Source organism: Bufo bufo, chromosome 1 (assembly GCF_905171765.1).
Source record: "Bufo bufo chromosome 1, aBufBuf1.1, whole genome shotgun sequence".
Taxonomy (NCBI): domain Eukaryota; kingdom Metazoa; phylum Chordata; class Amphibia; order Anura; family Bufonidae; genus Bufo; species Bufo bufo.
The window spans coordinates 314,101,375-314,117,284 of NC_053389.1; the positions used below are offsets into that span (position 1 = coordinate 314,101,375).

Sequence of the window (15,910 nt, forward strand, 5' to 3'; positions counted from 1 at the left end):
TGTCCTTGATGAAGAACTCTCATATCTGTGGTGCCACGGCCCTACCATCCCCAGACCATACCTTTCACACACCCACAATAAGCGCTGCTTTGATAGGGATGCCGAACTGCCACTTAGCAACAACCTGTTGAAAGAACACATGTGAGGAGGCGGGCTGATGCGCCGCAAGGACCGGGCGTGCGTGCCAGTGATCCGGCTGCTGCTGGTAAGTATGACAACGTGTCTGCTGGTGTCTGTGCCGTGCCGCCCCCCCGCCCCACTTACCCTCCGTGTGTACCGATGTACGGTCCCTCGCTTCGGTTGCAGGCCCTATACTTACCCACCGGAGGAAGTATCGGGGGATCGCGTTCCACGCCGACGCCGGAGCAAGAATAGGAGCAGGAGAATCCCGGAAGTGACGTCAGCTGTAGCTGAAGACCGCGTCACTCGGGAGCTCGCTGCTCCCACCTTTTGTAGTCCTGCTGGCGCCTCCCCTCACACAAATGTGGCGTCTGCCGCGCCTATACATATATATATATATATATATATATATATATATATATATATATATACACACTCACCTAAAGAATTATTAGGAACACCATACTAATACGGTTTTGGACCCCCTTTTGCCTTCAGAACTGCCTTAATTCTACGTGGCATTGATTCACCAAGGTGCTGATAGCATTCTTTAGAAATGTTGGCCCACATTGATAGGATAGCATCTTGCAGTTGATGGAGATTTGAGGGATGCACATCCAGAGCACGAAGCTCCCGTTCCACCACATCCCAAAGATGCTCTATTGGGTTGAGATCTGGTGACTGTGGGGGCCATTTTAGTACAGTGAACTCATTGTCATGTTCAAGAAACCAATTTGAAATGATTCGCGCTTTGTGACATGGTGCATTATCCTGCTGGAAGTAGCCATCAGAGGATGGATACATGTTCTCATTCTGTTTACGCCAAATTCGGACTCTACCATTTGAATGTCTCAACAGAAATCGAGACTCAACAGACCAGGCAACATTTTTCCAGTCTTCAACAGTCCAATTTTGGTGAGCTCGTGCAAATTGTAGCCTCTTTTTCCTATTTGTAGTGGAGATGAGTGGTACCCGGTGGGGTCTTCTGCTGTTGTAGCCCATCTGCCTCAAGGTTGTGCGTGTTGTGGCTTCACAAATGCTTTGCTGCATACCTCGGTTGTAACGAGTGGTTATTTCAGTCAACGTTGCTCTTCTATCAGCTTGAATCAGTCGGCCCATTCTCCTCTGACCTCTAGCATCCACAAGGCATTTTTGCCCATAGGACTGCCGCATACTGGATGTTTTTCCCTTTTCACACCATTCTTTGTAAACCCTAGAAATGGTTGTGTGTGAAAATCCCAGTAACTGAGCAGATTGTGAAATACTCAGACCGGCCCGTCTGGCACCAACAACCATGCCACGCTCAAAATTGCTTAAATCATCTTTCTTTCCCATTCTGACATTCAGTTTGGAGTTCAAGAGATTGTCTTGACCAGGACCACACCCCTAAATGCATTGAAGCAACTGCCATGTGATTGGTTGACTAGATAATTGCATTAATGAGAAATAGAACAGGTGTTCCTAATAATTCTTTAGGTGAGTGTATATGTCAATTTTAGTTAGTACTAGTTTAGATTTTTGAACCCACACACGTGCCATCTGAGTGCGTGGGTCCTGCACCTGCTGAGCATCGGTCAGTACTGTCAATTACTGACTGCGTCTGCTAAGGTTTAGTGCTTTTATATATATATATATATATATATATATATATAGTACGAGAAAAATGGCGGCACTGGTGAAAATGACTGTAGAAAGTAGGGTGCACGTCCCAAGGGGAATAGGCTTCTTACCCCAATGTATAAATACCGGAAAAACGAGCGGCACTCCGTAGGATATAGAAAAGTGAACCTTTAATCACCCAGAGGTGCAACGTTTCGGCTCTGCTCTTGAGCCTTTTTCAAGCATAAAGGCTCAAGAGCAGAGCCGAAACGTTGCACCTCTGGGTGATTAAAGGTTCACTTTTCTATATCCTACGGAGTGCCGCTCGTTTTTCCGGTATTTATATATATATATATATATATATATATATATATATATATTTTTTTTTTTTAGAGCCTATTTTTTCAAAATTTTTATCTAATTCTTTCACTTATCTTTTTCTCTTTTCTTTCTTTCTCTTTTTTTCTTTATCATAAATTTTATTTTAATTAATTCATTACAAGTTCCCTCACGTGTAAAATCACTACATACACCCCCCTGACACTTTTCACTTTACATACACCAATAAAAATAAAAATGTCCAGTTCAAATGAGAGAATGTACTCCGCTGAAGAGGCATACGCGATCCTTGCCTCTGAAACGGAGTCTGCAAGTGAGGAAGAAGAGGATGCCACATTCCTCTAATCCTTCATCATCATCGTCATCCGGTGATGAGGGACCCTCAAGGAGACGCCCCAGGAGAGATGAAGTAGCCCCACCCAGTGATCCCCTATGGTCCACACCGCCTGAGGATTATGAGCCCCAAATTCCAGAGTTTGTGGGACACTCTGACCCAAACAAATTTGTACGCCCAGCAGTTTATTTCTCAAGACCCAACATCCTCATATGCTAGACACCTAGGTTGGACCCCTGTAAATGCAGCAGACATTATGAAAATTTGGGGGCTGTTGCTGCATATGGGCCTTGTAAAAAAAACTGAAATGAGACAATATTGGAGTTGAGATGTCTTGTACAACACTTCAATTTACAATATGACCATGTCCCGCTCAAGATTTGAATCCATTTTGAAATTCCTACATTACAATGATAATGCACAGCCCCCCCCAAAATCACCCCATAGACGAGTCCCTTGTACATTTTAAAGGAAGGGTTAAATTTCGCCAGTACCTGCCCAGCAAGCGGGCACGGTACGGAATAAAAATATACAAGCCGTGCGAGAGTACCTCTGGGTACACTTACAGGTTCCGGGTTTATGAGGGGAAAGATTCCCGGATCAACCCTCTGAATGCCCCCCCCCCCCCCGTCCTAGGAGTTACTGGCAAGATTGTGTGGGACTTACTGCACCCACTGCTGGATAATGGTTATCACCTCTATGTAGATAACTATTACACCAGCATACCCCTATTCATGTCCCTAAAAGCCTAAGGTACTGTGGCTTAGAGAGGGCTCCCTAGATCCATGGTAGGGCAACTACTCCGAAAAGGTGACAGTAAGGCTCTCCTCCATGAGAACATGCTGGCGGTTAAGTACAAGGACAAGAGGGATGTCCTTGTACTAACCACCATTCACACAAACACCAGTTCTCCTGCCCAAGTGTGAGGTACCACTACCCCTGTCAACAAGCCTGGCTGCATGCTTGATTACAACAGGCACATGGGAGGGGTTGATCTGTCCAATCAAGTTCTGAAGCCCTACAGTGCCATGCGTAAAACTAAGGTGTGGTACAAAAAGCTTGCCGTATACATTGTACAGATGGCAATGTACAATGCATACATTTTACATAGAACTGCAGGCCAGACAGGAACTTTCCTTCAGTTCCAAGAGGCGGGAATCAAGGTCCTAATTTTCCAAAGTCAGGAAGGGGAGGGCCTGAGTACTTCGGGAGGTCATGGTGCCCGTGTTGTACCAGGACAACATTTCCCTGGTGAAGCCCCACAAACAGCAGAGGGGAAAGACCCAAAAAAGATGTCTGATTTGTTACAAAAGGGGAATACGAAAGGACACCATTTATCAGTGCGACACCTGCCCTGATAAACCTGGCCACTGCATGAAAGAATGCTTCCGAACCTACCACTCATCCATGGATTTTTAATTTCATTCTTTATGCTCCCTGTAATATTTCTGTAATATCTCTGATTTAGTCCACCTCACTTGCATACCCACTTTCCAACAACCACTACATAATCCATTCTGTGAGACACCTGTTTGGTAAAAAGTACCCTTTCCACCACTTAAAATGTCCGTTCTTTCCAAAATGGGGTAACTTCTTGGGGTTTTTCATTTCTGGGTCCTCTGGAAATTTTTTAAATGCGACATGGCAGCTAAAATCCATGTCTGCCAATTCAGGCCTGCAAAAAACATATTTTGTACTTCGGCTGTAGCGGCCTGCTGTGCGCCAATACAGCAGGCTACGAGCACATATGGGGTGTTTGCAAAATGGGGAGAAAATGGGGAACATATACTGGGGTGCATTTTCTCCTTTAACCCCTTGTGATAGGGAAAAATTGGGGTCTGCTAGTAATTTTTTAAAATGTGTGCTATGAAATGCTTGTCTCAAGTAATTCTGCCTTCTGTGAGATACCGGTTTGGTAAAAAAGTACCCTTTCCACCACTTAAAATGTTCGTACTGGGGTGCTCTTTCCGAAATGGGGTCACTTTTTGAGATTTTTCATTTCTGGGGACCTCTGGAAATTTTTTAAATGTGACATGGCAGCTAAAATCCATGTCTGTCAATTCAGGTCCCAATTCATGCACCCATACATGATTTTATGAGCACATATTGGGTGTTGGCGTATTCGGGGGGAAATGGGGAACAAAATCTGGGGTGCATTTTGTCCTGCTAGCCCTTGTGAAAGTGAAAAATTTGGGTGTAAAGCTACTTTTTCTGGAAAAAAATTTCATTTTTTTTATTTTCACAGCCAAGCGTTTCCTAATTCTGTGAAACGCTCGATGGGTCAAAGTGCTCACTACACACCTTGGAATATGCCTTGAGGGGTGTTGTTTCCAGAATGGGGTCACTTTTTGGGGTTTTCCACCCTAGGGTTACCTCAGGGTGTGTTCAATTGCAAGATGGCGCCTGTGAATTATTCCGGTGAAATCTGCCTTCCAGAAGCCATTTGGTGCTCCTTTCCTTCTGACCCCTGTGGTACGCCCATATAGCAGTATACAAGCACATATGGGGTATTGCTGTAATCAGCAGAAAATGGGCAATAAATTAGGGTGTACATTTTCTCCAGTTCCTCCTTTTGAAAAGGAAAAATTTGGGGCTAAAGTCCATTTTTCTTGAAAAAAATTTAATTTTTTATTTTCACAGCCAATTCCATGTTTTACCTTTTGAGGACAAAGTTCTTACTACACATCTTGAAATATTCCTTGAAGGGTGTAGTTTCCAGAATGGGGTCACTTTTTGGGGATTTCAACTGTAGGGGTACCTCAGGGTGTCTTTATATGTGACAGTTCCCAAAAGCCAATCCTGCAAAATCTGTCCTCCAAAAGCCCTATGGCGCTACTTCCCTTTTGGACCCTGCCATGCATCCATACATCACTTTATGAGCGCGTATTTGGGGGGAAATGGGGAACAAAATGTGGGTTGCATTTTGTCCTGTTACCCCTTATGAAATTGAAAAATGTGGGTGTAAAGCTACTTTTTTAGGAAAAAATAGTAATTTTTCATTTTCACAGCCAAGCGTTTCCTAATTCTGTGAAACGCCCGATGGGTCTAAGTGCTCACTACACACATTGAAATATTCCTTGAGGGGTGTAGTTTCCAGAATGGGGTCACTTTTTGGGGATTTCTACTCTACAGGTACCTCAGGGTGTCTTTATAGGCGACATAGTACCTAAAAGCCAATCCTGCAAAATCTGTCCTCCAAAAGCCCTATGGCGCTACTTTCCTTTTGGGCCCTGCCATGCACCCATACATCATTTTATGAGCACATATTTGGTGTTGGCGTATTCGGGGGGAAATGGGGAAAAAATTTGGGGTGCATTTTGTCCTGCTACCCCTTGTGAAGGTGAAAAATGTGGGTGTAAAACTACTTTTTCTGGAAAAAATAGTAATTTTTAATTTTCATAGCCAAGCGTTTCCTAATTCTGTGAAACGCCCGATGGGTTAAAGCCCTTACTACACACCTTGAAATATTCCTTGAGGGGTGTAGTTTCCAGAATGGGGTGACTTTTTGGGGATTTCCATTGTAGGGCCACCTCAGAGTGTCTTCACATGCGACATAGCTCCCAATTACCATTCCAGCTAAATCCGCTCTCCAAAAGCCATATGATGCTCCTTCCACTATGAAGCCTGCTGTGCGCACAGACATCAGTTTTTGAGCACAGATGGGGTGTTTCTGTAAACCCCAGATTCAGGGTAATAGATTTTGAGTTTTGTTTGGCTTTTAACCCTTGCTTTGCTACTGGAACAAATGGATTAAAATGAAAAATCTGCCAAAAAAAGTGAAATTCTGAAATTTCATCTCCATTTGCCATTCACTTTTGTGGAACACCTAAAGGGTTAACAAAGTTTGTAAAATAAGTTTTGAATACCTTGAGGTGTAGTTTCTAAAATGGGGTGATTTATGGGTGGTTTCTAATATGTAAGTCCCAGAAAGTGACTTCATAACTGAACTGATCCTGAAAAATTTGGGTTTTGGAAATATTGTTAAAAATGTTAAGATTTGCTTCTAAACTTCTAAGCCTTCTAACGTCCCAAAAATATAAAATGTCATTTTCAAAATGATCCAAACATGAAGTAGACATATGGGGAATGTAAAGTAATTACTATTTTTGGAGGTATTACTAATTTACTATCTATTATAAAAGTAGAGAAATTGAAATTTGGAGATTTGCTAATTTTTCGAAATTTTGGGTAAATTTGGTCTTTTTTTTTATAAATAAAAAAATATTTTTTTGACTCCATTTCACCAGTGTCATGAAGTACGATATGTGACAATCTCAGAATGGCCTGTATAAGTAAAAGCGTTTTAGGTCACACATGTCCTGGGCAGGAAGGTGAAAACAGGCCCATTGGAAGCCTGACATTATAACTCAATGGGATCTGTTGTGATTTATGAGTATCTGATATCATATCGGTCATTGCTCTTATAAACACAAGCATGACGATAGTGTGAACAGAGCCTAATATACAGTCTTTATAAAAATGTAATTCCTGCTTCAGATTACTGCCAGCATAAGCAATAAAGATCTGCACAATGATTCTATGCTGCAATCCTCATCCTTTATCGTGTTCTTAGCTGGTATTCATCCTCCTAAAATGCATCAACATATTTTTGTGGTCATGGGTCAGTCGTGTTCCTGTGTGAACTATGTTACTGGCAGTTTATGCACACATCCTTTTTGGCTAGAACCAATATTTGTGAGAGTATTTCTAACCCTTGTGTCTGCTGGCACTGATCTGACTGGAATGTGTGCGCATTATGTGCAAGTGCTAAATGTAGCAGAGAGATGCTAAGAAATCGGTATGTTTCAATAAACACCGAAGCCAGACCGAGGACATTTATCATCTTGCTGTTTTTGTGACCTTCAGGCTTTACAGAGGTTGGCAAGTCAATATCTTAAGAGAGATTGGCATCGGGGAAAGAATGAAACCAGTGAATGCAGGTAGGTGCCTCCACATGACCAATATGTGAAACCGCAGAAAGCTAAATACGATCAAGTACTAATGTTATATATTGTCTTTTTATTTGTCTTAGTTGTCTTTATTATCACTCTCCAGCCAATTACTGAAAACTCGTATCCGTGTAGATGATTGACCACTTTAGTGCCATCTTCCTTTTGTTTTCTTTATGAAAAATGTATGAAAAAATACTCCAATAATTCATGAGAGGACATGGGTGCTAGATAGACCACCCAAGTAACCTAAAAAAAATTGCCACCAGTATGAATTGCCAGCGCTACCTAACCTTGGTTGAAAGCAGTTTCTTTCTCTATGCATTCATAGCCCACGTAGCCCATTACAGGCAGTTGTCACATAAAGCAGCTACAGTATGTGCACTGTCTGCTGGTAGTTGACATGTCAACTGCAAACCATACCTGTCGCTGTTGGTTGTTCAAAGGTGGTATTGCATTGGGGAAGAAGAGCCCTGGAAAAACAGAGGAAAGATTACTGAACTTCAGTTAAAGGGGTGGTCTCACTAACAAAGTCTCTTTCCATATATTTGTCAGAGCTTGTGGATGGCGCCTGAAGCCAAACCAAGAAAAGGTTTTAATTAGAATTAATGGTTAGGCCTGTTTCACACTTGCGTTGTTAAAGGGGTTCTCCGGGAATAAAGAAAATGAAGATACTTAAATATTACTTTATTATAAATATATTCCCAAATACCTTTCATTAGTTATAATGGCTCATTTTGTCTGGAGAGCAATCATTAGGAGAAATAAAATGTCTGCCGTCATATTAGTGCCCACAGAACCTGTCCTAATCACACAGGACGACAAGTTACTTCATCATCTTTAGCATAAAGTGCAGAGAGTACGGACAGGACAGACTGTGGTAATGTGGGACTGTGGTAATGGAGACTGCATACAAGTGCTGCTGCTTATTATCCTCCTCTCTGTACTTCATGTCTCCTCATGGACTCCATTCCTACAGAGATTCAGCTGAAGAGCTTATCATCTGTATTCAGGATCATAATCCCTGATACGCTGAGCAGAGAGGAGGATGAGACAGCTCTTTACCTCAGTGTTGTAAAGTAACTTGTCCTCCTCTGTGATTAGGACAGGTTTTGTGTGTACTAATAGGATGGCGGCCATTTTATTTCCCCTGATGATTGTTCCCCAGACAAAATGAGCCATTATAACTAATGAAAGGTATTTTGGAATATATTTATAATAAAGTAATATTCATGTATTTTCATTTTTCTAATTCCCGGAGAACCCCTTTAATTCCGGTTTTGAGATCCGGTAGAGGATCTTGATCAAATTTCTTGACTCTCTGAATTTCTTTGCATTAGGTAATTATACAGCATATTATAGTAGATATAAAACGTAATGGTAGTTTATGATAGTAAATTTTTCTTTATTTGTATTTTTTTGTATACTGCCTCCATTAGCCACACATGAAAATAGTAAAAACACCCCCTTGTCTCCCTGCACTCATAATAAATCTCGTCTGTATCCTGTTTATTGTTATTTTTACATGTTTCTGATTCTTAGCTGAATGACCTCTTTTATCCTCATAGGAGCGTGTTTTCAGTGTGGAAGTCTATGATGGAAGGAACAGCATTTATAGGACAAACCCGAGTCACAGCTGCAGAGAATTACAGAAATTTGACAACGGAAACTGCAAAAACAGCCAGAAATGCAAAGGAACAGCTCTTGAAAAAGGTAAAATAAAGAAAAAAACTATTAAATAAATTTGCATGTATGGCCGTGTGGTGCTCAGCCGCATGACCACTGCGCCCCAACCTGGCATGGCTGTACCATGTGGCTTTAACCTCATGACCCCTAAAGGGAAATTTTAGAACTTTATTGGTGCAGGCTACCTATATCTTAATGCCTAATATTACAGGTAAATTCTGGGAAAATATTACTATTTTTCCAGGAATAAGTATTAAAGGGGTACTCCAGTTTCATGTTATCAATGCAGGGTATACCTCAAACCCTGTTTTGAGGAATAGGGCATATTGCAGATCGCATGCTGATGTATCGCTTGTGTGTGAACTAGCATTAATAATATTCTCTCCAGGTTGTCTACAAGCTTTCCCCAACTTTTCCCCCATAGACCTGCTTGATATCATGTGTAAGACATCAAAGTGGTTGTCTTCCTTCATGTATGGGGTTATGGCACTGAAAATAACACATAGGGCCCATATATCTCCTTTCCAGAACCATCTTCTGCATGCCCAAAATGTACGCATATGAATGCATCTCTGTGTCATTGCTTGTGGATTTGTCGCAGCAGCTGTTTCTCACAGATCGATTTTGTACGAATAGATCTCAGCACATCCTCCGTTACATTTATTTCTAGAAAACTGTCATGCTTTTTCCATATGAACTGGGTAGAGGCTACTGTGATGAATACCACGCCTCGTGCTCACTTGACATCACCTACGTCGAGCTCACGAGACGCAGTATGGTCACTTGTTACCCAAAGTGTGACATTACGCCCTCCAGAGGAGCAGGTAAGGTCAGCTTGGTACAGTTTACACATACACCTCCTGTCCACGCGGGCACAGAGAGGCAACAAGCTGAGAGAGCTTTTTCACTGCCGCAGTGGAAACAGCGCTGTCTCAGCCTGGGAAATCTGCCACCAGTTTCTCGTTTAATATAAGCCCGGTCCGCAATCGGGATTATATAGGGTGAGAAACCAACCCGCGGTAGCTTATAACTAGGCGGAAACATGGACGTGGGGATTCGTGATCAAGATACAAGACAGCACAAGATTAAATTATATATTTAATCGCCTTAAGGGCACACTAAATATAACACAATATACACAGAAAATATATATAGTGGTCTGAGGTTACAGATACAGGTCATATAGGTACAACAGGGTTAAGCCGAGCAAAAGTCAGTTTCCAGGTAGATGAAAGTTCCTTAGGGTGATAAGAGTGGAATAGTCCTTGGCTGCATTCACATGGGGGCAGTGATGTCAGCTTGTTCCCAGTCTCTCCAAACACATTGGCACGATGTGACTCCCTTCAGAAAAGACACCGCTCGCTGGCTTGCATGGACTTATGACTTGTAGCCGTCCGCTTCCCTCCCCGCCTATGGGTAGGGTCCACCCCTCCTTCTCTGGTGCTGGCAGTAAATTACCCATAAAACCCCTTAGGGCTCATAGCCCCAGACCAGAATGTCTCAGGAAGATGGTTCCGGGCCCAATTGATCCGCCTGGGTTCCGGCTACAACTAGAGTCCAAACATGGTGCCGCTATGTGGTTTCTGTGGGGAGATATGTATATCTCCCCTGCCGGGCATCCTAGCCTCAAGCCAGGACTACATGGATGTTTGCCTTTGCCCCAGGATCGCAAAAAGATAACCTAATTATGCCTGGGATGGACGGATGATTCATAATCCCTTATGAAATGTAGGTGCCAAAATGTCTGGGAGGTATCATTGATCCTCGACAAGGGCTGAGACCTCCTCCTGGGGGTTTTCCTGCAGGATTAGCTTGCCTCCAAACTGGCTGGTTGAGGTGTGACTTTATCCACCTTGGGCCTCCTTGAAGCCTGGACCCCTGGGGCTTTCTCCCTTGCTAGCTGACAATCAGAAGGCTGGGGGTGGGAACATATTTTGCATGTACACTGACTGTGTACATGCCAAAAGGTGAATCAAATGACAATCAGGGCTGCCAATAAATGATAATCCATATTCCTCACAGCTCTATTTTATCAATACTTTACCACAACGGTTTTCAATACACCATTTACACCATGATAGCTACTCCACTACTGGCCTAACCACTAAATCATGCACAACCAGATCCAGATGGCAGTACTTCTGTTGATTGTCTCACACGGTAAAGATACTAGGGTGTACGTTCACTTAAGAATATACATATCACACTGCTTGAAGAACGTATTTAAAAGAAAATAATAAATTTATTAATAACTGGTTAAAACGGGAAAAATTCTGTGTATCACTTTCGTGACTTTCAGGCACCAGACTGGGCTGATGTAGTCAAGGATAAGTATTGACCCGCTACATCTAAAACAGTCTGGACTAATCCTAAGTACTTCTGTTGATACCTAAATTCTTGGTAACCAAGGTCCGTAATTCTTCCTACCCTATCCTTAAACCCACCTCCCCAATATAAAAGGTCCAGAGGAAATCTTATGCATACTTTCTGAGAAAACAATCTCGCCCTCCCACTTACTTGGCGATAACTTTCTCAAATTCAAAAGGACATTTTTTTCAAGACACTAATGGGGTCATTTAATACTCCTGGCGGTGGATCTGCTTCCTTGCTGGAGTAGCTTTAGAACGTTTTCTACACCTAAAACAGGCATAGAAAATTATAAATGAAATGGGCCCACGCCACTCTTTTTTTTTTAAGACCCAGCAGATGTACGCCAGACAGTATATCAGCTGGTAAATGACCCCCTGGGGGTCTATAAGAACTTATGGATACCTACTTTGGCAGATGCAAACCCACAGTGAACTATTCTCCCTTTCCTATTTGCTCTTCCTCCTCTTCCCGTTTGTACACTCCAGGCTGGAATAAGTTTGTTAAATCAAATCTGTTACCCCTGGCAAGCCATATTAAGTAGAATAATTCCAGATATGTAATTTGTATGTCGATAATTACCCCTATTGCACAACTATGCGCTCATAAAATGGCCATGGAATGCATAGAGAGGACTTCTCCTGGAGTCCTCCCCATTATGTGCGCATGCAGTGTTTGTGGACACATAGCAGGAGAATGGGAATGAATATTGACATACAACTTATTGATCTGGAGTCAGTAAAAAGTGTTCCATACAAATATTACTGTACTGCCAGAGGTGACAGATTCTCTATAAATAAAATGTTAAACAGCCAATAAAAATATATATTAATACATATTCTGTCTTGTTATTCCTTCTGGTTCTTTGGGTCCTAGAGATAAATATGGGGACGAGGACCCAGTGCTAGTAATATTCCACTGATGGAGGTTTTCCCCTCATTGAGTGCAGCATGGATCATTGTAGTAATTACTACCTTTCAATATTTTGTCCATTAGCTATTATAAAGGAGCTTTCACGTTCACATACTGTACTGTGCGATTCTTCCTTTACATTAACTCATTCAGTAGTTTCTTTCCTTAATTTGCCAGAGCATAGAGCAGCTCCTGAAAGTTCAGAATGAATTACTGGACACTGTGAAAGAAGTCAGCAAAACCAAGAAGCGTTACGTCCACATGGAACGTGTCAGTGAAGTGGCAAAAGAGAAGGCTGCTGATGCTGAAGCCAGGTGAGATGGGAAAACGTACATGTAGGTTTTTAGTTATCTATTTTATGCTTTGTTATGTAAATATTTGTTTTAAGATATGCAACATTGTAAATATTTCATCATGGAAGATGCCAGTGTGAGTCACGCAAAACAACGGGTTATTATAGTGACATCACAGTCTACTGCTGCAAATACAAGGTTTGTCCTGGTTTAGGGTGCATTCACACAACCGTATAAGTGGATCCGCATCCGTTCAGCAATTCTGCGCAACGGGTACGGACCCATTCATTTCAATGGGGCCGCAAAAGATGCGGCCACCACACCGTGTGCTGTCCGCATCCATTGTTCCGTTCGCGGCTCTGCAAAAAAATATGGAGCATGTCCTATTGTCCGCGGTTGCGGACAAGAATAGGCATTCTCTATATAGCGCCGGCCATGTACGGTCCGCAAAATGGGGAACGCACACGGACGGTATCCGTGTTTTGCGGATCTGCAATTTGCGGACTGCAAAACACTTACGGTCGTGTGAATGCACCCTAAGTTTGGACAATGACAGCAGACACATTTCGATGTTTTTTTTTCTTACCTAGATCCAAGTGGATGGGTCACAAGCTTCCATCCTTTTTTTGTAAACTTTTATATGGTTATTTTATTACCTTACTTCCATTAGTAAGTTCTCCCAGTAGAGCCTATAAAGGTAGTGCTTGCATAGGAATACAGCACGCTTCCATGACACTATCCTATTCCTTGGCAAGTACCAACCTGCTGTATATAGGATGTAAGCTTGAGAAACTTGTGTGGCATGTGAGCGGATAAATATATGACTACTTTAATCCCAGCATTTGTGCTATATGTATATTTGTCATTATAGACTCACTCCTCTTGTTCATCTTTGGCTTAAGGCTCACTTTTTATTTCATTACTAGCTTTGTACAAGCCAAAAAGACAGCATCAAATAACATTTACAAACATGCTGTTAGCTTTATGGCTGGGTTCCAAGAGGCACTTAAAAAAGTTGTGAGGGCCTTGCACAGTTTGCACTTATGTATTTCATATTTCATGTTTAGTAGTTTGTGCTTAATGCCGATTGCAAAATGAGTATGTACAGATATCTGAGATGCTTTGAAGCAGATGTTTCCTCTTTGAGCAAGACTGACACTTTTAAGAGCTTATTTGCATTCCTTTGTTCCCAGGGAGCATTGTCTGACCTATACAACTCCCTACACCAACTTGGTGGTCTCCAGAAGGGAACACTTAAAGAAGCCTATATTTATTTGCCTATATAGTGCAGGATAAGCCATTAATAAAGAATAAGAGGTGCTTGTGTATGCCTTGTGTATACCTGTTTTATTTGATATGTAATTAGTGGGTTGTCAGTCATATTGATTCCATCTCCTAATAAATCCTATATTTCCCATCATGCCTAGCTTTGCAGAGACAGAGGGGGTGGATTTACACCACACTGCATTGCTCTGTGTCCTCTCAGGGCAGCCATGACAGATTAGAGCTGCTGTCCCCTCACACTGCAGTCTCCATGTTTTCCTATGTGATGCAGCTTCAGCCTGTCTGCCCTCTCTGCCTTGTCATCTCTCACCTCTGTCAGCTCTTACATGCAAGCGGCAGGGAGACCAGTGTGAAGCTACATCCCATATAACTATACTGGAGAGTCAGCACACACAGATAGTACAGGCAGTGTGAGTCAGAAGGTTTATATAACTGTAGCTAAACTCTGTATATATTTACCTACTATATATCTGCACTCCTGGTCCTTTAGATAAAGTTGTTGTATCTTCAATAGAATTAAGGAATATACAGAGGGGTGTGGGGCAGGGGGGTGCCTGAGAGCTGCCAGGGGGATTTGATTTCACAGGAAGTCAGCTATTGGTAGAGACTGAGTTCCTGTTTACACATTAAAGCAAGCAGTCAGACTTGAGGTCATGTGACCAGGTTCCCGTAATGAAAAGGTTAAAAATTTATGGATGCAACAAAGTTAGGGTGAGATAAATTACACTGCTAGAAAATTGATGCTGATTTAGTAATATATGTAAAATAAAAAAGAAATACCCCAGAGTGCTTCTTTAATTCCCCTAGACCAGTGATGGCTAACCTCTGGCACTCCAGCTGTGGTGAAACTACGACTCCCAGCATGCTCCATTCATTTCTGTGGAGTTCTGAGAACAGCCAAGCAAGTGTACATCTTGGGAGTTGTAGTTTTACCACAGCTGGAGTGCCGGAGGTTAGCCATCACAGCCCTAGACTCTCAGTGAGTTAGGAGTCAAAAAAGTTACACAGGTCGCTTCATCAGCGGAGGAGACTGCTGCTATTACATGCAGCGATCTCCTCCTCAGTATAGGGAGGAGCGATCACGAATGCCATCGCTCATCCCTATACTGAATCAATGTTTGCTGGTAGCAAATCGTGATTAGACACCACATTCTGTCTCCTGCAAAAAAATAATTTTTAAACCCGTTGAAAGATTTGCACTGCCCAATGAACGAACGTTTGCTCGTTCATCGGGTATTTGGCAGCAGTGTTTCAAAACAGGGAACTGTGAGAAGAACAATTCACTGGGAGCTATCAATGCCTATGTTAGTATTACTTTATATACATAAAGCTCATTTATGTGTTTTAAAGGGGTTCTGCACTTTGTTTTAACTGATGATCTATCCTCTGGATAGATCATCAGCATCTGATCGGCGGGGTTCGACACTCGGGACCCCTGCCGATCAGCTGTTTGAGAAGGCAGCGGCGCTCCAGCAGCGCCGCGGCCTTCTCACTGTTTACTGCTGGCCCAGTGACATCACGACCAGGGCTGTGGAGTCGGAGTCGAGGAGTCTGAGTCGGAGGCAATTTTGGGTACCTGGAATTGGAGTTGGCAAAAATGAACCGACTCCGACACCTACTAAATTTAAATTGGAATAAAAAATAAAAAAAGCAAGTTTTAAATGTCCCAATTCACAAAAAGTTATAATTAATTACTTCTCTACTGTAAGAATAAAGGCCAATCCATGCAGTGAGTCACGTTATGGCAAAACGAACACGTTAAGTGACCGTGAAGAAGCATGCTTTTCATATGCTTCACTATATGCCACGCAACGCACAGTTAAGGAGCGGCAATACTTATACTTTCCATTGTGTTGTGTTCCGCTGTTACAGAGAACGCAACGCCCATGGTTAACCTAGCCTTTCACTGATAACTGATTAAGTAGATATGTTTTTTGCAGGACTAGACACTTGTATAACTGAAGGGAATGGATAGTCAATAGTTCAAGACTGAAGCTGTAAACCATTTGATAAACTGCTGTCATTCA

At 42.3% G+C, this 15,910-nt stretch overlaps 1 protein-coding gene across 3 annotated transcripts in view; it reads left to right on the forward strand.

Moving 5' to 3' along the window:
* The window catches only part of FCHSD1 (FCH and double SH3 domains 1), a 149,246-nt gene that overhangs the window by 49,351 nt on the left and 83,985 nt on the right, over nt 1-15,910 (forward strand). For all 3 annotated transcript variants that reach the window (XM_040441139.1, XM_040441146.1, XM_040441151.1), the window contains exons 4-6: nt 7,259-7,332; nt 8,910-9,054; nt 12,484-12,620. In XM_040441139.1, coding sequence (XP_040297073.1) covers nt 7,259-7,332; nt 8,910-9,054; nt 12,484-12,620 — 356 coding nt within the window. The remainder of the gene's footprint in view (nt 1-7,258; nt 7,333-8,909; nt 9,055-12,483; nt 12,621-15,910) is intronic.